The 26,935-nt window shown below is 41.8% G+C and overlaps 1 protein-coding gene across 2 annotated transcripts in view; it reads right to left on the bottom strand.

The window, feature by feature from the left end:
* Positions 1-680: 680 nt before the first annotated feature.
* The window catches only part of SSPN (sarcospan), an 86,582-nt gene continuing 60,327 nt past the window's right edge, over positions 681-26,935 (bottom strand). For both annotated transcript variants that reach the window (XM_012732894.1, XM_004693200.2), the window contains exons 2-3: positions 8,514-8,600; positions 681-1,921 (exon numbers count right to left, since the gene is read on the bottom strand). In XM_012732894.1, the coding sequence (XP_012588348.1) occupies positions 1,556-1,921; positions 8,514-8,570 (423 nt within the window). In that variant the 5' untranslated portion in view covers positions 8,571-8,600 and the 3' untranslated portion in view covers positions 681-1,555. The remainder of the gene's footprint in view (positions 1,922-8,513; positions 8,601-26,935) is intronic.

A 26,935-nucleotide genomic window follows, 5' to 3' on the forward strand; every position in this document is an offset into this window, starting at 1 on the left:
GAACCTTACAGTCCTCCCACTAACTAACTTAACAGTTTCCTTTTTACTTGGATATTTATGTGGTGTAGAAATTGACACTATGATCACATCAATGGGTTTATTCATCTGTCTTCTAAGGCAAACAAGAAAGTGGTTTTCTTTTAGGGTAGAATTTCATGACTAGTAAAGTATATCAATAGGCAATGTAGAGAGGGAAATTGAACTCAATTATTATCTTGAATTTGAGTTTTTGACAAACTTTCTCTACTAGAGAAAGCTCTTGATAACATTTATGCTGTGTGAGTCTGCATTCTGAGCTCCCTCCTGAAATCACGGATAATGTTCCCAGTGTAAAGATAACAATGGTAAGAGAAATTCTCCCACTACAGGGTACTTATGCTTTTTAAAGTCATAGCACTTAGATACAACTACCCCCAGCTCAGGAGGCCTGTGCTCAGGTAGTAACTTAAACATGAGTGTTAAGTCTCCTGGCTGATAACATACACATTAATAATAGGATTAGGTATCAGACACAGTCTCATGAATGGAACATATCGGCAATATCCAACCTTCCCCAAAAGTACTTAGCTGCCAACAGAGATCATTTACCACATATCACAAATGTGCTATTTGTATAAACATTTCCCATTACAAATGCTCTTGTTTTTGTTTAAATGAATATTTTTAACCTGAGAGCTATTAATAAAGTTTTGTTTTGTTTTTTGCTTCCTTTGCTTCCTTGTAAAGCTTGGCTTTCAGAAGAAAAGAATCTTCAAGCCTCCTCTCTTGTGAGAGTAATTTCTCCTAATACTGACAGCGCCACATAAGTACAGCCAGGGCTCATTAAGTAGACTTCTGAGCATAATTATAATTAACAATTAGCTAGAAATTAGTTTTAATGATTTGTTTTAGATGATAGAATAGAAACCTAATGTAATTATTTTTAAAGCGTCTACATCATTAAGAATACAACTATCGCTAGCTTTCAATTACTGAGAAACAGATAATCTTCCAAAGCCTTTAGTCAATGATCTACTTGCAGAGTCAGGCAGCCCCAGAGCAGGCTGCTTCCCTCCCGGGCCTCTGCTCCTTCCCTTCCGCTGCTTCAAGACTTGCAGACAGATCTACAAGGGACAACAGCAGGGGTCTCTGGCCCTCAGCCCTTCGCCCTGTCTCTACATTCTGGGCGACAGAGTAAGGACCAGCGTGGGAGGAGGACCGCCCCCAGGCAGACTCTACAGAATCCCGCGGACATGGGCCTAACTTCACCAGGCAAACAGCAAAGAAGGGCCTAGAAGTCACCGATACAGTGAGTGTGAGGCGTCGACTCCAGACTTAAAGACACATCTATGCCATTATTCCCCATTCAGCATTCTTCTAATATTCTGGAGTCAATTTGGATCTTATTTTCACCACAAGAATTTTTTTTTAAATCCTATAGAAGTCTGAAGAAAATCTCTTTCATTTCCTGAAAAAAAATACATTCATTTAGAAACGGTGAATAATACCTATGGCCAAACTTTTTTTTTTTTTTTTTAACCTCAGCTGTTTTCCCTCCTACTTTTGAGCAAGAACACTAGACCTTTTGCTGCTGGTCTTCAGAAGGTGTTAGCGAGCATATCCTGACACCCACATAAAAGACTTGGTACCTGTGTTCCCACATCACACAGCAGGCCCGCAAGCACACGAGGCCGCAGACCAAGTTAAGAATCATCTGGACAAGAAAGAAGAGTTTGAGGGTGCCAGTGACGCTGGCACAGTCGGTCACATCCCGATACACAAAGGACCTGCGCAGCGGCTCCTCCGAGGGCAGTTTGCATTGGCAGGACTCAAGGGCGGTCACACAGGTCAGCTGAATGAGCTGCAAGTAGTGGTAGGCAGCAAAGGCCGCGGCCAGCACGCAGACCATCAGGCCCAGGGCGCTGAGTAGGAAGTACAGCAGCTGCAAGAAAGCAGAGGAAAACCCTCCCGGTTTAAAGAACTTTGCATGACTACTGACAAAGTGAATTCATAAAAAACGGTCTTCTCCCTCACTCCATCAGTTCACTGATGGAGCAGCTGTTTCTCCTCAAAAATACAGTCCCCAGGGGAATAGAAATGGCTCCATGTTCATCTGTTACACGCAATCCTTTGACCCCAGTCATATTTCTATTTGCCACACAGCTTTTCATGGGCGCTCTTCATGGATGGGGCCAAGAGGATGAGCTCTATTGTGGGAGGTCTGTGTGTGGCTCATGAAAGTGAGCAGCTCGGGTGAATACTCAGGGGCGCAACATGATTGGTCCAACATGGATTAATAAAAAGATAATGTTCAAAGCAGTGGTTGCCAAACTGTGTCGAGGAATGCCAGGATTGCCAATAAGCAGTTGCTGGTAGAGGGGTTGCAGGGAGGGAAAGATGACAGCTCCAGAAAGCAGGTGACCGGATGGCACCTTCATCACCTATCAATCTCATTTCCAAGCCCACACAGCTCCTTGAACATGAAAAGAAATGCTACATGGTCTCTCACTGCTCACTTCTGCTGGCCAAAATAGTAGCCTTGGGATGACAAAAGAGTCTGGTACAAGTTCTAACTTTGATGCTAAGGAATGAGGGAGTCCTTGCACTATGCAGAACATCTAGCCTACAGCTGAACTATGTGGATCGAGATCGTCAGGCCTCATTGAAATGACTGGGATAGAAACTGTGTCACAACAAGAGAAGTTCGTACCTACTAGAAATGTTTTTCTTCATGGACCTTCCATGGAGAAAAGCACCATACTTCTGTCTGGGTTCTGGAGTCTAGTGTGGGCAATACACTTCTAAGTGCCAGCCTGACACGACCATAGACAAAAGTTACTCTTCACAAGGAGCCATTATGGTGACTGTGAACTCATGTATTCAGGTTGGATCTGGTCATTTCCAGATTCAGATCAAAGTGTCTGTGAGAAGATTATCTGCCACCTCCAATGATATGTAATTCAACATAAAAATATATGAATGGGGCCCTCCCTGGTGGTGCAGCGGGTTAAAGCACTGCACTGAGAAGCTAAAGCCACTTCAGCATGAGTTCGATTCCCGCCTGCCCCGGAGGCGACCACATGGTGTGGCAGACCTCTCCTGGCCCACCCACTGCTCCCCTCAGCAGTGTACTTCCTCGATCTGCCTGTTCTGCTCCCCACTCTGTCTCTGGTGAATCCTCTCACCCTCCGCATCTCTGGCCTGTACCCCAGTTCTGTACGAATAAATAAATCTTTAAAAAAAAAATATATATATATATGAATGTGTGTATATACATATATATGACTTTTGTGTGTACAACTTTCACCCAAATGAATGCTTTTCTACATAATGACAAATTTCAAGGATTTTCAAGTCTTCAGCATGCAATAGGTTAAATCTTTATTTTTTTCTCCATGCTGTGTTGTGTGTGTGCTTGCTGGTGCTGGAACAAACACTAAGCACATATCTATATGTCTGAGGTCACAGGAAGAGAGTGGGACTATTAAAATCATTTTGCATTAATAATGCTGGACAACCCAGCAGGCATATCTCATCAAAGATATATTAAACATGCCCACTATTCTTCATTTTCAAATCATTTGAAGGATTATCAGCACAACCCAAGTTTCTCCTTAAGTAGGTAAAAGAGTGCATGGAAATATCTTATTATATCTTGGATCTATAATAAGGAGAACTTATATTTAACATGTTTCATTTCCATTGGAAGAAATAAATACAAGTGGCCCTATTATAGAAGTTGGAAGGGAAATTTTTAATTTTTGATACTGAATGCATCATTTTGGTCCATGCTCAACATTCTCAGTGGCCATATTTTCTGCAAACACTGAAGTTTAGGCTGAAAACTATGGGTTGATTTTGTGCAGACTTTTGGGGCAGAACATTTAAGATATTCTAAGCTTCTCTGAAAAACTCAAACTTGATGAGTGACTTCAAGTTCTTGATGCCAAGAACTAAATTAAATCGTGCTGGTAAAGTTGTACATATGTACCCACTGAGGCTGCATTAACAGGACAGTCAGCACAGAGCTGGGAATCATTTGCTTTGGGAACACAGTTACACTGAGGCCTTTACCAGCAGGGAAAACTCAAATTAAAGTTATAATTTCCCACTTGAGAGTCATCTGCTTAGTAGAATGGCCCCAAATGGTGTTTTCTCTACACATTTTACTGAGCTCAATGGCTGGAACCAGGGAGATCCTGTAATAATCCTCCTACCTCCAACACACCCGCACATCCTTAGATTTCTAGACCATTCCTTGGCATCACGTCTTGAAGCAATGACAACAATCCCACAATCTCAATCTATAATTAAGTCAAATAATTGAAAAATATTCCCCTCTCATAGGAATTATAAAAATCCATTTGTTGAATTGAGGAGAATGTTGTCCGTTTTTGAAAGAAGACAACACTGTATGATTTCACTTGCATGTGGAAGATAAAAGAAAGCAAGCAAATGAGCCAACAAAACAAGACAAAAACCACTCCTTAGAGTCTAGTAACAGAATGGTAGTTACCAAAGCGAGAGAGGGGCCTGGGGGAAGGGTGCAGAGGGATATAGATCGAGGGGTTGACTGGATGGATGGTGATGGGTGGGGTGTGGCATGTCCAGGTGTGAAGCTGTGCACCGAAAATGTAGACAGCCTTGTAAACCGATACTACCTTAAAAAAATTATAAATGAAATACACAGAGCAATAGCTATTCCTTACATAAACTACAAAGATAAGGGTCTGCCCTAAAAAAACTAAAAATTCAGAAAATAAGACCTTTTAGACCAGGCACAGCAGTCCTGTGAAAAGTGAAGAGCACCAAGAGGAGCCAGACTGCCTGAGATCAAGTCCTTGTTCTCTCATTAGCAAGGGCCTGCTGAACTAACCCCTTCCACAAGTGCCTTGATTTCTTCATCTGGAAATGGGGAGTGTTGGCCATAACAGCACCTACCTCACAGGGCTATGGTAAGGGGCAAGAGAGTCACATCTGAAAAGGGCTTAGTACTGTGTCTTAGTACATAGTAGCACTTTTAAAGTATTTTGTGACATAAATAAACAAACTGGGAGAGAAAGAAAGAGCTGCCAGCTTTCAGGACTCAGACTATCAGCTTACTGGCTTTGTCTTTGTCATGTGGGAGTAACAATGCATACTTGGCTTGTAGAAATGATGTAAACATTGACACAAACAGAGATTACTCAGTTTTAATTGAGCATTTTAAACACGCTAGGAGGGAGGGAGGGAGTCCCCGCTCCTCTGAATGTGCAGAGGGCTCCCCTGGCCGCTGTCAGGCTTGGCCACTCTGCCTCTCCCACTGGGTGAAAGCTCTGGCCAAGTAAACAGGAGTGCACCACGGAGTCAAGTTTCTTATCCATGCTCAGGCATAAATATGTTCTCGCTCCCCCAAAGCCTGCGAGCTACATCTGCAGGCGGTAGCATTTTTCCTCCACGGCATTTAACTCATCTGACAGCAACAAGCTTTTGGGCTATAATCTGTAATTTAAAATCAAGTGGCTTGTTTTACCTACCCGGCACGAATAAACTATCAATGAAAGTGTTTACGATGACCTTGGGAGGGCGAGCCAATATATCTTGATAAAAGCCAGGCTGCGCGCCTCTGATTAGCTGGTGTCAGCCCGTGCGTCCTGCGCGGGGCGGGCCGGAGGGCGGCGCGGGTGGGGGGTGGGGGGGGCGGCTTATGTAACCGCAGCGCCGGCGGCTGCGCGCACCGCTAATTGGTACCCGCCACAGCCTCACCGCTCGGTGACTCCGGCAGGAGGGCGGTTCGGCTTCGATTTAATTACCTTCCCCAGGGGCTGCTGAGGCCCCTCTGCAGCTCGCCGCGCAGGAGGAGGCGGCACTACAGCCCAGAGGCCTCCTGGATGTGGGCACGAGGCAATTGCGCCTTAAATGCCCTCGTGGGGAATGTGCCCCCGTAGGGTTTCTGCAGGCACATGAACAAGACACGTTTCTGAAAATCAAGCTGAGCCTTGAGAAAGCTGAGCCGCGAGGGAAGGCAGGAGGTCCAATCCTCCACTGACTGACCTCTCCAACCTAGGGGCTGAGCCAGAAGGGAAAGGACGCCCTGGTGGGGTTCAGGGCCTGAGGAGGGCCCCCAGAGAAGGTTGTTCTTGCTTGAGATTAAAAGACAAGCCCCTGAGGCTACTGTCTGTAAGAAAGAGAGGTGTGTGTGTATAGGGTATGTTGTGGGTAAGGGTATGTGTGGGCGTGTCTTGTGTGCTGTGCATGTACCCATATGGGCGTGTGGTGGGGGATGCATGCACGTGTGCACCTGTGTGTGTTCACCGTGTGTACATGTCTGTATGGCACCTGGGTGTGTATGCATGCATGTGCAGTGTGTGATTGCACATTTAGGCTACAGTGACATGTTGTCATCCTTACTTGATTGATGCCCTGATGATCTGGGCCTCCCTGCGGGAGAAATAAATTTTACAACAAAATTTAGGCCAGAGTGTCAACAGTGAGGCCCTATGGCACAGGTGTGCTGGTGAAAACACCCTGTGAGGACACACATCACCCCTTCCCCGGAAAGCTGTGAGCAGCCCAAGGAAGCCTGCTGTGATTGCTGTGCCTCTAGAAAACCTGGACACCGAGTGAGACACACTTCCAACCTGAAGAAAATATACCAGGCACTTCAAAGAGAGCAGCCAGTTTCAGAAAAGGTCACATTCGGGAGAAGAGAAAGTGCCTCTGTATTTGTCACTGTCTCTTACAGGTGAAAAGAAAAGGTAGATAAACAGAACTTCCTTGTGGGGGATTCCAGCCTGGCTGACACTGGCGGGAACTTGTCTGGAGTTTGTCTCAGTTATTGTGCCCTCACTCCTGATTTTAAGTGCAGGTCTGAGATGGCTTTCCCGGCCTCTGAGTCAATGCATTTTGCCTCTGCTGTTTTCCAGGGCTCAGAGGACATTCCATGCACCGATGACCTAGGTCAGAGTACTTTCTACCTGGTGATGCCTGTTTCTCTGGCCTTCTTTTAAGGAACATTCTCACATAGAAAAAGTAAAGCTTCCAATTGTAGGCATACCTATCATTTTTTAAAAATACCACCCATTAATTTTTATTTAGAAAAGTTAAGTCCACAGAATGGAGAACATTTTGACATTAGAAAAGAAAACTCTAAAATGCAGCTATAATCCAACCACTCAGAGATAACTCTATTTTCTTTGCCCATAGGAACTGTATTTTTCTTTTGTCTGATCATACTATGTATTTTGTGCAGTCAACTTTTTTTGGTTAGTTAATATAATGTGAATATTTTTATTCCATTAGTTATTCTTTTACATGTTTTACATGCATTGTTTATATCTATATCAGCACAATGCTTTTTTTAAATGTCATCAGTTTCAATACAATAGAAGACCCTAGTATCTTATTTTCTGCATATTCCTTATTTCCAAATATTGTGAACTTACTCTTACACCTTATACTTTCTTGGTTTAGTGAACAAAGGAGGATCTAGCTTCTATATATTTTCTTGTAGGAGAAAAAAACAATGTGAATGGAGCCCTCCCGCTCCCCCCCACCCGCAAAAGCATATTACACAAAACTTTTTGTTCTCTGTTACAGCAGTTAAAAGAAAATGTAGGAATTTGACTTCTACTAGTTCTGATTGTTGAGTTGAGTGTTTATTTCCCTATACTCTGAAAGGTGTATATTTTCCTTTGGAGTAGATTCTACTCAGGACTCAGAGACCGGGAAAGCCATCTCAGATCTGCACTTAAAATCAGGAGTGAGGGCACAATAACTGAGACAAACCACAGACAAGTCCCTGCCAGTGTCAGCCAGGCTGGAATCCCCCACAAGGAAGTTCTGTTTATCTACCTTTTCTTTTCACCTGTGAAAAGGCAGTGAAAATGGCGTGTGCTTGAACTGGCCCCAACCAAATGCTCTATCTCTAACAGAGAAAAAGCGGAGGCACAAGAAAGCACACATACTTGCTAAACCAAGCGCAGCCCAGCCTCTCCCTCTGCCCTCACACTCTTGGCACAGGTAATTTGGATGCACCCAATGTACTTTTTCTGTCTCAGTGAACCCACCTACAAAAGGAAATACACTTAGACCGCTTCATTACTAGCATATTTCCAATAACCCCCGAGACATGGAAGTGGGCACTGATAGAAGCCTTTTTCTGGCCAAATATTGTGCTGAACTGATGAATTTCCATACTCCTTTTAAGGGTACTAAAGAACAGACTCATATGCCCCGTGCCAAGCCACTTCATGGAAATAAAAACTTAAAAAAAAAAAACCAACAAACCGGCACTACCTTTGGGGTCTGGATGAATGCCCTCCTATAACATTTCTGGCCTGCCTAAAAGTACAGTATCTAGCCTCCTGATCAGATATTCAAACCCTTAAAAGACAATCCTCCCACGGGGATTACAACTGAGATAGAAAAAGGCACAAAATGATGTAAAAATAAACTATTATATTATTTTCAAAAAGAAGAAGACACTCCTTTATTTTGTACTTGTATCTCTTTCTACGTGATGATAAAAGAGGAAAGAAAAAATGACAACTCACTTTCATAGCAAACTGGATACCTGTTCGTTCGTCAACTTGATAGGAGACACAGAGCATAAACAACCCGAGATAGGCCACCAAGCAGACCTGCAACGGGAGCGGGGACAGAAAGGCATAATCAGGGCACGTCATGCATTCTGTGACATCAGTCTCGGTGCCTCTCACCAGCTCCACCCTTGTTACTGAGGTGCTCATTTCCTCTACTTATCTTTATGTGCTATTTTCCCCCTTCAGCTTGTGAACAGTGTTAAAACAGTAAACATGGATTTATTTAGTTAGCCGCTACTTATATTGTTTTGATGTGCCAGGTGCAATGCTGGGTCCTACAGTGAGAACACTGATGAACGCAACTTCTTTCACCTCAGTAAGCATGAGGTCCATGGTGTCTCGTCAGTCCAGGCCAAGATCAGTGTACACACCATTCCCAGGCAGAACATTACTTGTTAACCACTATTCAGAGAAGTGTAAAAGAGAATGAAATAACGCCAAGACAGGCAATCACAAAAGCCATGGACTTGCAGTGGTCCTTGAAAGGGATGATAACAGTAGTGATCCCTAACGTTTACTGAATACTCACTTATCTAATCATTGCAAACCCTAGAAAGTAGGTGCTATTAGGATCATCATATTATAAAAGGGAACAGAGCAGACATAGGGCCCAGGATATTATCTAACTCATGTCAGAAGAAGGTTACCACACTAGGTGGGCCAGGGTGCCGGGGGCAGCAGGCAGAGTGAGTGAGTGAAAGAGGTGGAGAGGACAGGCACAGGAGCCGGATTGCATGGCTGTGGGGACTGAGCAGAACTGCCTGGAAAGCAGGACAGAGCGATCGCCAAGGTTGTGTACATCAATGAGGGAAAGAGGATTGCCTGGCCGGAGGAAGGCAGGCAGGAAGAATGGCAACTTGGAAAAAAAAAAAAAAAAGAACTCAAATTTGCCTTTCCTTTTCAGTGCAATGAGATTTGGGAAACTGATTGCAAGTTACTAGCCAAAGAATTACCTATTCCGCATTCAGACCTTAAAATGTTGCTCAGTTTTGCTTTGGGATAGAAAACAGCAACAAAATTGCATTTCCTGATAAGCAACATTTTTCTAGACAGATATTGGAAGAGTGTCTGGGAGTCACCTGGAAAATCATTTAAGTATTCTAAGTTTCTAACCCCTGGGGCAGCTTCATAGCTGGCACCATCCCTACTGGTGGATGAGGTTGGGTAAAACTGTTTACCTTCAAAGCCAACAGAGCATTTTCTTATTTTGTTGAAATAAGACTGCATTATCTCATGATGTAAGTTTCAGGTGCATAAACATGTGTACCTGCTGCATGAAGATCACACTAAAAGCAGTTCAGCTCCTCACCATACAGTGGACCTCTGGATCTGCTTGCTAACCTCCCTCTCTCTTTCCTCTGGTAACCACTAACTGGTCTTAGAGTCCAGACTCGTTTTTACTCCCTTAGTTCATCTTTGTAACACAGAGCTAAGGAGCCTCTCTATCCTGTTCATTCCTTGATTACAAAAGTACGGCGCCTCTTGTGCCTTCATGGATCCCCAAGCTGAGAGTTGTTCATGTTTCTACTGGGCACTAAAGCCAAAAGCCAAAAATGCTATTATCACACAGGTGTGTCCTTCACCAGGACTGGCTACTGGCTTAAGTGCAGCAGGTTAGAGCCCTGTGGAGAAGCACAGCCTCAGGTGAGCATGGCAGCGACCAGAGGACGCCGCAAGGGCACAAGGCAGCTGCTTCTGGTTTCTGGAGACTGCGCGGCGGGTGCCCTTTCCAAGTCAGAGGAGCAGCTCTTTTAAAAAAATATTAAAAATATTTAATTAAAGGACCAGTTTGAGAACATATATAAGGGACTATGTATCTCACCTTCAGGAATCACAAAATTCTAACATGGGAAGAAAAGGCTGGGGTTTGTTTGTTTGTTTATTGGCAACAAACCAGAAGGCAGCTCCTGAACCTGCTCTTCGGGGCTTCCGGTGCGCCTGAGCGGAGCTCCTGCAGGCCTTCCTGTGTGTTCAGTATCAGCCACAGGTGAACGGGTGCGGCTCACAGAACACTATGCATCCTAGGAGGCTGCTGTGCCGAAGCTGGCAATGCTGACACATAACTATTTGCCTTTACAAGAGACACATTCCAAACATCAGACCTAACTGAGAGGATTCTTAAAAACTAGAATCTTTGCTTGCTCAAACACACCCACTTGGGTTGTGTCTCCTGCACTGCAGCCCTCATTTAGCCTGCTTTTCTGAAAGTTGTGGTACTAGAACCTAGGGCAGCAAGTTCGAGCATTCATCAATGCACGGAACCTAGTCTGCAGTGTGTTCTCCATCCAGTGGGGGAGAGGAGAGCGAAGTGACAATACCATGTCAACCTGGAACCACGTCTGCTATCATAGACAGAAGCTGGGTTAACCCCATTGCTTGGGAAACTTTCTGGAGGAAGCGGGTTTTGAAAAACAAACAGAAAGTAGGGGAGGAAGAGCAGTGAGAGTACAAGGAGGCCCAAGATACGGAGAAACGCAGAGTGAACATGAGGGGGGTCAATACCCTGGCGCAGAGGGTGAGAGAAGAAAAGGAGAAAGACGTGCCTGCAGAGACAGACAGGAAGTTGGCCAAAGGGCCTTTTACCTCAGTCACACATGGTGTGTCAGTTTTGCCCATTCCCTTTGGTTGTGGAACATCGGATTGGGGAGGGAAGGCTAGCTAAGTAGCTGTTCATCTCTGGAGAAATATGGGGTGGGGCGCCTGAGCTGTTGTAGTAAGGTAGACAGTGGGTATGTTTGAGTGACAGCAAGGAAGCACCCCAGAGGGTGCAAGAACAGCTGAATGTAAGGGCTGAGGAGAGGATGGCAGGAAGGTGCTCAGCTACCTGGCTTGAACTGCCAGGAGGATGGTGTTGAATTGGAAGGCAATGACACAAGAGGAGGCAGATTGTAAGTGGGAAATGTCCACACCATGTGAACTCAAAGATAAGCCATGTGGGTCTAGAACTCAAAAAGGAGATCATGGCTGGAAATGAACACCATTAATTACCACCAAATAATCACTATTAATAAGCACAGGTGAATCCTGGACCATCCAGAGAGGGTCTAGTAAGCACAGAAAAGGTTTAAGAAAGCTTTCCAGTTTTGAAGAAACTGAGTCTTTAAGGTTCTCCTTTTGTTTGCATTTTCTTTTCATTGAGGTAACATTAGTTATAATACTATGTAGGTTTTAAATGTACATCTACATCAAAACCCTGTATCAACTGTACATATCATCCCACCAAATGCCCAGTCACCATCCACCACCAGCCAGTCTGATCCTTCTACTCATTCCTTCCCCACTTCTCTACTACCATTCTATTGTGAGAGTCTAAGAAGAGGCTTTCATTTTTATTTTGTTTACTCAATTTCTTCTTTCTCTATATTCCACAAATGAGTGAGATCATTCTGTATTGGTCTTTCTCCTTCAGACTTATTTCACTTAGCATAAGATTCACCATATTGTCACAAATGGCAAGATTCATCTTTTTTCTGACTAAGTAGTATTCCACTGCATATTAGAGAACACGTATTCTTAATTCACTTTTGACATGGGTTGTTTCCATAGTTTGGCTGTTGTGAATAATGCTGTAATGCACATAAAGGTGCATCTATCTCTTCAAATTAGTATTTTCACGTTCTTCAGGTAAATATCAGTGTAATCACTGGATTATTAGGTAATTTTTTTCACTTCAAATTTTTCTTTTTATATTGCAGTAACAGTGGTTTACAGCACCATGTGATTCAGAGACAGGATCACACCTCCTCCAACACATCCTCTAATTATTTTGAATAGAAAACATCTCAAATACTCTTTTTAGGTTCTAAATCATTCTAAATCATGCCATGTTGAAATACTACAACACTGGTCATCCTTGTGGATTTTTAAAAAGAGCATTTGTTATGGAGCCTGAATCAATTCAACATATTTTAATTTCTCTGTCTTCTTATAGGGCTCCAGGGGGAGACTTCATTTTCTCACCTATAACTTTGCACATCAGAGCAATACTTCCTTATCAGAGCGTTTATTGGTATTCAGTATAAGTACTGTCTAGGAGGGCAGTATTTACTGCATCCTTAAAACTGAAAGCTTTATGGCCATGGGCAATTTCTCATGCCAGACCAAGGGTCTTATTTCCAAAGGAGACAGGACGTGGACATGCCTGAAACGCAGCATGTTCTGGCTTCACAGGCAGGCCAGGGGAGTTCATATTACAAGCAATAGCAATGCAACCCACCAGGCCACCAGGCCTATCAGAAACAACATTCCTGGAACCTAAGCCAGAGCTCCCATTAGATATGGTGAGGCAAGGCTCATGGAAAGGAAAAGAGGCGTTTAGGAAAGGTTTTCAAGAAAGCACTCACTGGACCAGATACCCAGGCCTGAGATGATGGTGTATCCCTCACTACAGTGCTATAGAGAATTGAGAACACCAGTGCTGCAAGGGCAGTGGGGGTGGTGAGCCACGAGGAGCTTTCAAGATGAGGTTCATGTACAGAGTACATATAAGTGGGTAAGAGAACATACCATCATTTTCAATGGAAAAAAGGAAAAACACAATTACCATTTTTGCTAAACTCTTTTTCCATGTGTTTCTACAATTTGTTTAGTATATAGAGAACACCTAAGTCCTCATTTCCACAGTCTATCCAAGGCTTTTCTTTGTCTACACAGTCAGGATGGCAGTTCTCCCATGAGTTCGAAAGTTAAACAGAGTTGGGATGCTCTCTGAATGTTAAGTCCATCTCTAGATGCCTGGATCTTGTCACATGCTGCCTTTGCTTTTGGTATCTGGCCTGCAGTGCCTTTTGAGGGCTGGCATTAGGAATGAAAGGTGAATACTGGACCAATGTTAGAGATTTACCTACGTCTTAATCTTCCTTTTCATGTTGGCATGGCTAGAAGTTATCAGCTTAAAACATTGTGAGAATGTGAATTATTGGTATTTATTTCTCTCCATGTCATACATATTTACATTCTAGTCTTGTGACATTCACACAACCTCCAATTTATTTGTTTTCTTCTTTGTGTTGTCAACAGAGCTGCTTGACAGGGCTATCGGGGGAATACAACCTTCCCCTGTCAAGTGTCTTGCAAGGTTTCTCTCCTTCTTCCATTCCCACTGCCTTCCAATTGTGTACCTGAAATGTGACTCTGTGTCTGCAGTGAATCACCCTTCACCTCTCTATATTCAAAGTACTTTAATTCAGTTAGCACAGTAACTGCATGAACTCTTTTCTCATGTTTGCCCAACCAATTCATCAACGGGAGATGTAACAGAACCATAAGTGTTTCTCTGGATGTTTCTAAGAGAATTTATATGGATTTTCATTTATTTAATAGGAGTTAAAGCAAAATACTAGAAATCATTTTAACAAATGATACATTGCAAACTGTCAATTGAATGCAGCCTAAGGAGAACTGCTGATGAACACAGCTTTTAATAATACACAAAAATTTTCATAAAGATCTATGAAAGGTTGCTTATTGATTAAAGATTTTGGAAGGATTGGGGAGAATATTTTCGCATAACTTGGGCATTGTTACTGCATTCTCAGTGCCACTGCCTGATAGAAGATGAGGTCTAAGCCAGCAGTTCAGTTACATGGAGGGTCTAGAAAACATGGTTCCACCCCCAAAATTTCTGATCCAATAGGGCTTGGGTGGAGACTGAGTTTCTGCATTTCTTATAACTGCCAAGGTGTTAAATGCCGATGCTGTTGGTCCAGGACATACCCTGAGGACCACTAGTCTAAGCTGAACACACAGTCTTCTAAATGCTTCTAAGTGTCTTTATCTAAATTAGGTTACAGGTCCAGAGAGGCTCATTGACTAGGGCAGTTTCCTGTAGAACTTATTATAAGTGCCAATGAGATGTAATGACAATAACAACACATAAAATGTGTAACATATAACCAGTATAATATAATAATTGTAATAGTTACCATTTATGGGCCCTTACACTGTGTTAAATATGCGTATAGGTCCACATTTAATATCTTAAAAATATATTTTACAAGGGAGAGAAAACTGCAGCTTCAAGATATGAAAAGGCCAAGAGATACAATCATTGCACCTGATTTTTTTTTTACTATTATGTAACAAAAGGTGTTGACGCTTGTAGTTTCCTCACCAAAAAAAAAAAAAAAAAAGCAGTCTTTGCTATGGTAGGAACCCTTAAAATTGGCTGGGTTGGGGGCAGTTTCTCTTCATCGCTACTTAATGTGACCTAATTACAGAGCCTGTACCCTCATTGTGTCTGCTTGGCACTTTGGAAGCATGTCTAAGCGTGGGCTAGTGTGATGTGCTGCCCTGCTCCTGTAGACTGGCACCGCTCACTCCAAGGGAAACAATTTCCTGCAAGGCTGGGCTGGACCACCCCTCCAGAGGTGTGCAGGTAAACCTTTACAACTGGCAGCTGAGGTGGGCTGCTAGTCATCACCTTTGCTAATTTCCATGGTGTAAAGCCTTCTAGCACAGCTGGTTTCAAGCTCCTGACAAAGAACTGCACACAGAACTAGGGAGAGATTTGCACCATCAGCCTTCACAAACCTAGGGGAGGGGTCCCTGGCCCTCTGTGCCTCTTCTTCATCATCTGCCTCCTGCAGCTCCTTGTTTTACCACAGATGTGGCTACCAAGTGGAGCTGGTTTATAACTACTAAAAAGCAAAGTTTGGAATGTTACTCTCTATTCATTTATTTTTAGGCAACTCTTAGCGTTTTGCTTACAGTTCAATCTTTTCAATTTTACAAATCAGCAACTTCTTTATCACGACCTACTTCTAAATATCATCCAGACGGCCAGACACTCTCAGACAGTGTTTTTGCCTTAGAAGAAAAACTGATGAGAATACAAAGAGTTGCAGGCCCTTAGGAAGAACCAGGCAGGTGGCATATGACTCTTTACTACGTTGTTTGGAATCCCTGAAGCCAACCTACAAAAACGCTATTAAGGTTCAGGGAGAAATCCTTATTCCTCATTTCCTCACTTGTGGGAAGAGAGTAAGAATAGTTATGCCATAACCTGAGAGACCTTGCTGTAGAGGGAGAACCCAACTAGGCCCCTCCAGACTGCCTGCCCGCTCACGCACAGTCATCGGCACTGACAGAATGAGGTACAAGGCAGAGTCCATCCTTACAAATTACACTTTAATGACCACTTTGCAGAGCACCTCCAGGAGAGAACAAGTAATTGTTGTGGGTAATGTCAACAGACTCATCTATCCAATGTACTAAAATGAGAAGTCCTCAGCAGTACCTACAAATCCACCCTTACTGGCCACTCATCAAAATCCCTAATCCTCTTTATACAATAAGTGACATGGGATCTTTTTCTCTCCACCATGTATTTTTTTTTTTACAACAATCTGGTGTTAATCAAATAAAACTTAAATATGGTAGAACTATGAAATTATCTCCTCCCTACTTTTATTATTAATAATTATTAACTTTATTGATTACTTTTGGATAAGATAAAGGCATTTAAAATACTCTTCTCTAATTAGCTAAGGTAAGAAAGGAGAAAATAACTCTCAAAAGATGAAAATAACAGTTAAAATTCAACAAGTGATAACTTACTTAGTTCTATAAAGATCAAGTATCTGGCCTTTCCTGGTGGCGCAATAGGTTTAAGCACAGCACTATAAAGCTGCCGGAGGCCACTGCAGCATGAGTTTAATCCCCCACCAGGGAGGTGACCCACATGGGCACAGCAGAACTTTCCTGACATGCCCACTGCTCCCCTCAGCAGTGTATTTCAGTGGATCTGCCTGTTCCGCTTCTTGGTCTATCTCTGGTGAATCCTCTCAGCTCCTGCACCTTTGGCCTGTACCCCAGTTCTTTCAGCATAAATAAATAAATCTTAAATAAATAAATGCAAAAAAAGTATCAAGCTGTATCACTAAGATACAGATAGTGCTACACAATGAGAAAAAATATGGGTTGTGGAGTTTGTTTCAACTTTATTCCTGTACTAAGTGACCTTGGGCAAAATTATTCAATCTTCTTAGCTTCAGCTTCCTTATCTGTAAAATGGAGACAATAATGTTTTCTTTTGATAGTCAGTCCAAGTACTAATGGTGTTATAAATAATACTAGTATAATGGAAACAGCTAAGGAATAAGTAGCAATTACTGTCACCATCATTATTAGAGTCACTTCCAAGTTCACGGCAATAGGCCGTTTACAGGAGATTTTAGGGCTCTGTTTTGTCCACTTGGCCATGGTTAGAATTGATAACATATGGGCTGTCTTGGTTATAAACATCACGCCTTCCACTCTGTATTAGTCCCAGTGGAAGCTTGGCATGATTTTTATATTTGTATAAGAAAAACTAATTGTGAAGTGGAGCTGGTTTGACACTAATGTTAACGGTGAGAGTTTTATACACCCGACTGTAACTAAGCCCTTTAGGTAAACCATCTCATTTGGTCTCATAAAAAGTCCTACAAGGTAGTTGCTATTATTAGCTCCATTTTGTGGATGAGGAAACGAAAGCTCTGACTGATTTTCTGCTGAACGGCTTTCTGCTCAAGGCCACAGATACAGAGTCCATAGTGATTGCTCCTGGCAGCGTGCTGGCCTGGAGGAAGCCTGAGAGTAGTGTAAGGGAGAGAGCACTGCAGGGCTCTGGGGGACCTATCATGGGCCCCTCTCTGGAGCAGAGTGACACAAAGCACCCCACCTCTGGCAGCATGATGTAGAGAACAGACTTTGAGATCCAAAAGACTGTCCCATCTAGGGAAGGAGACACAGTCTCATCATGTATAAACTGCAGAAAATCCTACTTTACAATTTTAAAGATCATAAATAATGTACCTTGAATTGTAGTAGGTTATTATTTTTTTTCATCTCATACAGCCTCAAACTGTATAAGAATAACTGACTCTGAAATTTGAGCTGAAATGACTAACAGTATATAAAGGTAGCCCTCCATCTCATCTTAGAAATAGTCCCATTCTGTCCACTTACCATTTTTCTTCATGTATTTATTACAATGTGCCAGGTAGTGCTTGAGGCTCTGGAAAGGCCACAGTGAACAGAAGAGACAAAGCCACTGCCTTGATATAACTAATGCTTTACAAGAGAGGAAGCGGCCCCACACATAGCAGTAGATACACTAGAGAAAATGCTGTGACTTGTGGGAAAGCCCTATGGAGAACACAGCACTGAATGTCATAACTGATTCTTTCCACAAACATGAAATATAATGATTAGCAAGTACAAATCATCAATCCTGAAAATGATATGTTCCCCCCTAAAATATGAATGGGCATGGCCCTCCCTGGTGGCGCAGCGGGTTAAAGCACAGCACTGAGAATCTGAAGCCACTTCCGCATGAGTTCAATTCCCGCTGCCGCCTGCCCCGGAGGAGACCACATGGCGAGGCAGACCTCTCCTGACCCGCCCGCTGCTCCCCTCAGCAGTGTACTTCGTCGATCTGCCTGTTCTGCTCCCCACTCTGTCTCTGGTGAAGCCTCTCACCGCCCCTGAGCCTCTGGCCTGTACCCCAGTTCTGTATGAATAAATAAATAAATCTTTAAAAAAAAAATATGAATGGGCAGTCCTCAGCAGCCACTTAGAAAAACAACTCATAGAGTTTCCTTATAAGGGGTTACTGGACCTGTCACCCCTAGAGCATGACCTTAGTAAATGCAAGCCCTTGCCCTCACTGGCTCCATAGACAAGCCTGGGAGAAGAGAGAGCCACATCAAATTCACAGCAAAATGGTCCACATTCCTAAAGCCAGAGACCACGGCAGGACACCTCGGCTCTGGATCTGACAGAATCAGGTTCAAAAGCCATCTCTATTTCCTAGCTTTTGATCTTGCACAGTTAGCCACCTTGAGACTCAGTTTCATCATCCTGGATGATAACAACACCGACTTCATAATTGTTGGTAGGAAGCTGTGAGACAGTATACAAAAAGGCCATCTACAGTGCCAAGCATGAAACAGTATATATTTGTCAAACAAACGAATTCACTCATTAATGACTAGTACTACTTTTTTTGTTTTCATAGTAAGGACCCAGTAATGTGAACATAAAGTATTTGCAAACACCTAAGAGTCATAAAACTTCTGCTTCTTTTCCTTTCTGCTACAAGTCAGTGCCCTATGCACTACCCAGGAAATGTCAGCCTTGGTAGTCACACCAAGCTTATCTGTGTCTCTGATTATACTATCGTGGTTTTACAAAGACAAGCATTTAATTTCTGAGAAAAAAACTCGGTTTCACTAAAATGTCTTTTGGTCATCACAGATCCAAAATTAATACTACTTTTCACAAAAGCATAATTGTTTCAGCAAAACTTAGTGCACAGTCATTGATGGAAAATTCCCTAAGTGATAAGTGTGCAAATACAAAGTAGACCAAAGTTTTGTGGCAGAACTGAACATTGAAATGGGGATAACTATTTGTCTCTTAACACCCCAGATATTAATGTGCAGACATTAAAGCCTAGAGCATGAATTACAATTTTGTAAAAAACATTTTTCCTTGGTTTTCATGAAATCAAGTTGAAAGCAGTAGCTTATTTTCCATACACAGGAAACTGTAGCTAGCAACAAAGTTTTACAGCTAGCCAGCTTTGCTAGTGTTGAATTTGGCCTCGCCTGCATCAAGGAAGAGATTCAATGTATTTCCATTTACTTAGCAAGCTACAACTCAGAGTATCATTGCTTTGCTCTTTTATTTCTATTTTTCCATTACAGCAAGAGCTGCTTATGGAGAGTTCTAGCTCAGGTGCCCTCTCTTCACCAAGGACTAAGTTCCACTTGAACCAAGAGTAGCTTCTGGGCCAGGTTCTAATATACATCCTACTTTGTGCATCTCCACACCTTTCTGGGGGTGGGTGTGGGGGCAGGGAGTAGAGGTAACGATTGGTGGTGTTTACTTTGCAAAGAAACCTAAGAGATTATTTTCCAAAGACACTGAGGAGACTCGGGTTAAAATGTCTCAGTAGAGGGTATTTCTAGATGACCCATTCCAGCACATCAAATCATTATTTTTCAGAGTCCAAAGAGTAAAGACACTTGTGAACCTCACCTAAGCTGAGCACTTCTGTGACATCCACCTCAATCGTTTCCTCCCTTTGGTTATTATTATTGTCCTTTAATTTCAGGAGTGGATACTGGATAGTTCTGTGTTTGAGTTACTATAAATATATGAACTTTTCATATGAAGTATGTGCTATTTATGTTGAAAAACAAAAGCAGATCTGTCATCACCTATAACTTTGAAAAATCTAGATTTGGAAAATAAATTGCAAATATTAAATTTCTAATATTGTTTGAAGCATTTCTTAAGGAAATTTATTGCTCATGCACTGACAGCAATGAAAATAGATTCAACCTGTTTGTTCTGTTGTGGTAAAAGTGCTAATTAGTTGGTAAAGGAAATAGTGTGCTGAAGAGTAAGACTATATTAGGCTGAAGTCCTGGTAAGCGACATCCATTTTAACTTAAAGGTAGTGGGATTTATCATGATTTGAAATTATCCAGTAACTAGAATTACATATAATATATATGTGAATGTATATATGTTGATAGGTAGATAGGTAGATGATAGAGATGGGTAGGTAGACAGACAGACCAACTGACAGACAGACAGATAGGCAGACAGAGTAGAACTTTAATGTTTTTAACCAACGCTGCATGTGATCTGCATCGCCATGCGTTTAGCCAGGTCTGCCTACATGTGCGGACATGCAGGAGATGTGCTAAGCGGCTGTCCCAGCCTCTGCACACGTGGTACTCTGCAGATGTTCACGTATTCCTCGGATGCTGTGTTAGAAGATAATAGGAAATAAAAACCATCCTGATGGAACTGATACAGAAGAATTGGAACCTATGAGCAGCAGCTGGCTGAAGGGAGCCAGAATCCCCCAAATCCTGTGGATTTAGTGTGCTTTCCTTGATGTTCATGCCAATGTGAGAATGGAAAGCTAGTGAGAGCACTGAGAGATGTGCCAGCACAAGTTGCTACAATTCATAAGTTCCAATAATCTTGCCTGAAAATGGTGGTGAAAAGCTCATCACTTTAAAGCAATGAATCTCACAACTGAGTGTTTCATCAGCTTACAGAAAACTGAGAGGAAATGTCTAGCTATCCTAGGGTATGACTTATCATAAAACATTCAAGTAGAATTCCTTTGGTTTAGTCTTATTTTAATATTGTAATTTTTTATGTATCCATGTTGAGACTCATACTTTATAGGAATTGCTGGAAATAATTACAATTGCATTATCAAAAGACTGAATAAGCACAAACAACAGACTTGAGAAGCAATTAAGCTGGATGTGGATGAAAACTGTCCTTCATTGTCAATGGACACAAACTGTGCTTTTGATCTATAATGGTCCTTTACCTCTTTGTTCACCTTTAATCATTTAAAATCCACTAACACTGAGTCTTCCCATCCAGATCCAGAAGCCCCTCTACCCAGAAAACTGCCCTTTTTTATGCATTATCTGCTAGGTACACATTAGCTCATTTATTCCCCTAACAGAATGCAGTAAGAGAAAAAGTGGCTAGTAGTCCATTTTTTAGAAACTCGTGACTTAAAAAGCTTACAAGTTATTTTTTAAAGTAGCGAGAGATTTTGTTTCTGCATAATATTAAGAACTAAATTATATGAAATACATCTCCCTTTAAAGCACTTTAAGATTCTATGAGCTTCTAGAAGATACGAGATGGAATTAAGACCAAGGAAAACCAAGGCGTCCAGATGACACATCCTTACACTGTTAGAGTAATTAACCTACTGGCACTGAGACCCACCCAGAAAACTTTTCTGTTTTAGCTGATGGGGATGGGGATTTAGATGGCTTTCGAGTATGTGCACACTCCTGAAACCTATTGGAATGGGAAAGTAAGATGAAGGCCATCCTGAGAAAAAAACTGGTTTTCCCCAACAAATAAATTAGAGAGGGAGAAAGAGATAGAGAAAGTGGGACAAAGGGGAGGGGAAGGAGAGACAGGATGCAAGGAGAGAAAAAGATTGAGTCTTCAAGAAAAGGAAATGTAAGAGAGATGGCGCAATTGCAGCATGTGGGTCTCATTGGGCTCCTGATTCTGACCAACTCTGAGAAATATTTGTGAGTCAGTCATGGATTTGAACACTGATCTGATCCTGTTAAGAAACTGTTGACTTGATAGATGTGATTGGCATTTCAGTTATTTTTTATCTTCATCTTTGGCTTATGCAGTGAAGTATTTATAGGTGAAATGACATAATATTGAAGATTTACTTTGAAATAATCCTCTGTGTAGTATGGGGGTGTGGAGGACGGGGCACACAAATGAAGCAAGGTTGACCACGATTCAATAATTTCTGAAATATGTGATGGGAATACAGAGGTTCATTATATTGCTTTACCTACTTTTGCAATTTTCTATAATAGGTTAAGGGGGAAAAAAGTGACTCTTGGCTCATGATATGATTGGGACACCTGGCAAGACAAGTACTCTGGAAAAGCTACACCTTCAAATAGGTCACATCAAAGTAATACATATAAAGACTCAGAAAAGTGACCTTGAAAACCAATCAGAGCAAATACATGAAGAATCAATTCATTAACTAAGGCCAGTATATGCATGCCTATGTGAGTATTTACACATGTACACATGCACTCTTTCCCTTTTTCTAAGAATTAATCCCACATGAATTTCAAATAATAGAACTAATAAACAGAGTCTACAAGAAAGTACATTCAAAATAATTGAAAACATGAAACAAGGACATTTTTAAATATACTATGGATCTAGTTTTAATATCCATAATAGGAGACATTCTAGAAATGAAAATTAACATTGTTGCCAGTGGAGGAGCAAAAGACTGATTAAACTCAACTGAAAGGGAATTGTGGGTACAGCAGACCTCTCCTGTCTCCCTGGCTACTCCCCTCAGCAGTGTACTTCATCGATCTGCCTGTTCAGCTCCCCACTCTGTCTCTGGTAGATCTTCTCACAGCCCCTACATCTCTGGCTTCTGTATGCATAAATAAACAAATCTTAAAAAAATGAAAGGGGATTGTGATCTAGAAGATGGATCTGAAGAAATAATCCAAAATATAGCACCAAGAAATAGAGATGAAATAAATGGAGAGGTATCCTTTGCTCATTTACACAAAACACAAACTGAATTAATAAAATACCAAATCTACTTATCTTAGAACTTTAAAAGTCAATTCTTAAATATGTATGGGAGAGAATTCAACTAAGGCTCACCAGGACAATTTTGAAAAAAGGATGAAATGAGAGAGGGGTTGAGCGGGTTGCATATGCTAATACCTTTGTAAAGAGATGCATTGTAGTAGTATTTTAGTTTAGTAATATGGTATTCACACCATGATAGACAATTGGAACTAATCCTCAAATCTAATGTGGAAACTTAACTTACAAGATGATAAATGGACATAGTAGTTCCACATATAAGGGACAAATTATTTATTCAATCTACTAAAACAATTTAACCCACATGAGAAAAAAATATGGACACTACCTCATATCATATGCAAAAAGTTACATCATTTAAAGGTATAAATAGAAAAACAAACCTTCAACATTTTTAGAAAATAACAGAAAACTATCTTTATGCTCTTGAAGCAGGGAGACCTTTCTTTAAAATAGGATGAAAGCCCATACTATTAAAAAATTGATAAATATAAATATATTAAAATTAATATTTTATAAGAAAATCACTATAAACAGATATAAGAAACATAGTACCAAGAAAAAATACTTATATATCCCAAACCACAAAGTTAAATAACAAAGGCAACAAATTCTACAAATCAATAAGATACAATCTACAGAAAATAATTATTACATAAATGCTCCAAAACTAGATAAAATAATCAATATACTATAAAATACATTCAACTCCAGTAGTGATCACAGAAATATAAGGATATCACTGCACACAAATAAGATAAGCAAAAATTAAACCAACAAACATTGGTTAATACATAGAACAGTGGAAGTTATGATTTATGGCGGTTGGCAGTGGGAATTAGTACAACATCGGGTGTGTGATACTGATTTGGCAATATCTAGTAAGTTGAAAAGTCCTGTATCTTATAACTCGATAATTCAATGCCTAAGAATATGCTCTAAAGAAACTTTGGAATATGTGTTTAGGGAGCTATGAAAAAAATGTCCATTGCAACACTGTAATTGCAAAATAAGAAATCAGTTTTGAAAACAACCTAAATCTTCAACCACAGGGGAATGAAAAAATTGTTATATAGTCATATAATGAAATCTATAGTACAAAAAAAGCGACTGGTATTTATGTACTACTGAAAATAAATTCCCAAAAACTACCGAGCAAAATGATATTTTGCTACCATTTATATAGTTTCACACATATAAAATGCCATTAAAAAATTAATCCATATTGATTATGGATATAACCATATGAAAACATGCAGAGCTGTGATAAATACCAAGTTCAGGATAAGGTGCCTTTGGAGGAGGAGAGTGAGTAGCACTATATGATTAAGAAAGTAAACAGACTTCAGCATGTTGCAACATTTCTTTCTTTAAAATACATAAAACAACTATGATAAAAATGAAATTTTGGGCCCTCCCTGGTGGCGCAGCGGGTTAAAGCACAGCACTGAGAAGCTAAAGCCACTTCCGCATGAGTTCGATTCCCGCCTGTCCCGGAGGTGACCACATGGCGTGGCAGACCTCTCCTGACCCGCCCGCTGCTCCCCTCAGCAGTGTACTTCGTCGATCTGCCTGTTCTGCTCCCCACTCTGTCTCTGGTGAAGCCTCTCACCGCCCCCGAGCCTCTGGCCTGTACCCCAGTTCTGTATGCACAAATAAATAAATCTTTTAAAAAAAAAGCAAAAAAAAATTGGCAACCAGGTTAAAGGGTGGGGATTGTTTCACCAAGTCCCTATATTCAATAATATACTTACAGTTTTCCATAATTAAAAAGTAATCACAGAATTACCTAGATTTGTTCAAACCCACACAAAAGTGAAAATCATAAGCAGAAGATTTTGAACAAGGCTACCAATCTGTGGCATGGGAGTCCACCGCGTTTCATTTACTCCGGCAGGGACCCTTAGTGTGGCAGGCCCTGGTGCTGCTGCCACCCCAGTTACGCAGGCCCTCCCTGTGCACCTTCTGAGGCACCAGCACTGGGACCTCGCGTCTCAGGGCAGATGTCTGTGTCTCCTCTCGCAAGGCCCTGAGCTCTGTTTCTGACACAGAAATGTTGAGGGAGAGTGGCTAAGCTGGGCAAAGTTTCTGTTTTCCTTTTATCTTTTCTTTCGTGGACTCTGGTTTTGTTGTTTATCTGCCGCCTAAGTCACTGTTGCAGTGACTTAGAAATGGATCACTAACACGCTTTATAAAAACCTACTTTTGCAAAATAATCCATTTTCAAAGAATGTAAGCGAAACAGATTGTCCCATGAATCAACAGGAATGCTAGAACTGTTACATTTTTGTGCAAAAAATAAACAACCTATAGTTCACAAGTTTCACTGTGGGATTTTTTCAAATCCTCAGAAGGGAAAGAAAGGAATCTTATAAATGTAGAGTTGGCCTGCTCTAGTGGAATGATTTATAGGCTGGATTTTTATTACTTAGGCATAATTAAATAGGTTTGCAAATTAGGTCTCACTTTAGAAATGATTGCGGAGATAATTCTACATTAATACCCCTGGCTTCATGTATCTGAAATAGTACAACAAATAAAACTTTATGAACTAGTAGAAACTTACAGTGTATAGAAATCATACAGTAAATCAATACAAATTCAATTATATCTTTGTAACTGGAGCGAAAATGAGAGAATGATCCTGTTAAACCTTTACAAATTTTTATTAAGTGGCTTTTCTAATTGAGAGCATTTCTTACAAAAAAAAAAAAACCACTTAAGTAATATATAGTCATATTGCTTTTCCTTTGAAAAGCATTTTGTCTTTTCCACCATGAAGAGGTCAGTGTCCCCAAACAGTGAGCAGCCTCTCAGCATTTCTCCTCTTCCCTTCCATGGCAACATGGGTTAGCTAGACACTGAGCTTTTTGTGAAGTGTGTGTGAGGACCGGGGAGAAGGGCAGTGAGGCTTCAGGGAGGTCTCGAGGTGGAAAAATTTGTGACGCACTAGATTCGGAGACTGAATGAGAATTATTTATCAAGGGTTCTGCAACACAATAGTGACGGTCACTCTGGGTTCGCTTTTAAAATCATATTTGGATTCAGAGCGCTTAGCCAGGCTCGGCACCTTCAACAGGCACGCCAAACGACGTGTTCACAGGATTAGGAGGGAATCTGACCTGCACAGGTCTGGTTCTCCTGTTTGAGAATCTGAGTAGCTGACAGCAGGGGAGAAATGCACACACTTAAGCAATACGTCACGTGCAAACCGAAATGCCTGGGTCTGCCTTTCTTCTGCACGCCGTTCATGGAGAAATCATTCCTCGCATCTCAGTGTTCACCTATAGGGCCGTAGCTTCCCTGCCACGGCCTTGCCTGCTCCTCACTCTGACTGAGGGAGGAGCGTCCTGGGATCTCCTTAGTGGACGGTCACCCATCACCCTCCCCTGTCCCCACCTCGAAGCAGCGCTGGATACTGTAAGGTTATTTCCCTCATCTTGGCAAAGCCACCTCCATGGCTTTACTGGCGCAGCTGAATGTGAGATCAGGCTTCTTCTGAACCTACTGGCCTGATACTTAGCCACACCTGAAACTTCCCAAAGGAGATGGTGTGATTGTTTTCCCCCCTAGCAATAGGGGTAAATTCTCCTCTTAGTTGGGGTCTAGTTAACAGATGAGCGATTCCCCCTCTTTTGTGTCATCTCCATTATCTTCCATGCAAGAGAAACACCTTGTTAACAACTTATCTTAAAGAGATTTCTAATGCCCATTTCAATGAGTGCTGAATCCAACACTTTTTCAAAACAGCAGTTGAGTGGGAAGTCACTGGAACAGCATCCTTGGGGTTTCTTGTAGCCTCTCCCAGTGCCAGAGAGCTCTCGGCCAGGGCCACTGCTCATTTTTGATAACAGAAGCAGAGCTCCTGCACAATGTGAGAATGCTTGCTGTGGGCACTCCCTGTGCGTTCTAATGTCCAGTCACCACTGGACTGCTGCCATTGCCCAGGAAACAGTATTGAAGCACATTTAGGACTGTGTGAGGGGAGCGATCTGGCCCTAACAGAGTCAGATCATATCCCCCCACCCCCCAAATCTTAGTGTAGTCATTTCTGTAACTATATAATTCTGGGAGTACAACTTCACACTTCCACATGTGTACATAAAAAAATGAGCATCGACCCTCCCTGGTGGCGCAGCGCGTTAAAGCACAGCACTGAGACTCTAAAGCTGCTTACGCATGAGTTCGATTCCCGCCTGCCCCGGAGGTGACCACATGGC

The sequence above is a fragment of the Condylura cristata genome, unplaced genomic scaffold (genome assembly GCF_000260355.1).
Source record: "Condylura cristata isolate star-nosed mole 26May11 unplaced genomic scaffold, ConCri1.0 scaffold00036, whole genome shotgun sequence".
In the NCBI taxonomy this organism is placed as follows: Eukaryota; Metazoa; Chordata; class Mammalia; order Eulipotyphla; family Talpidae; genus Condylura; species Condylura cristata.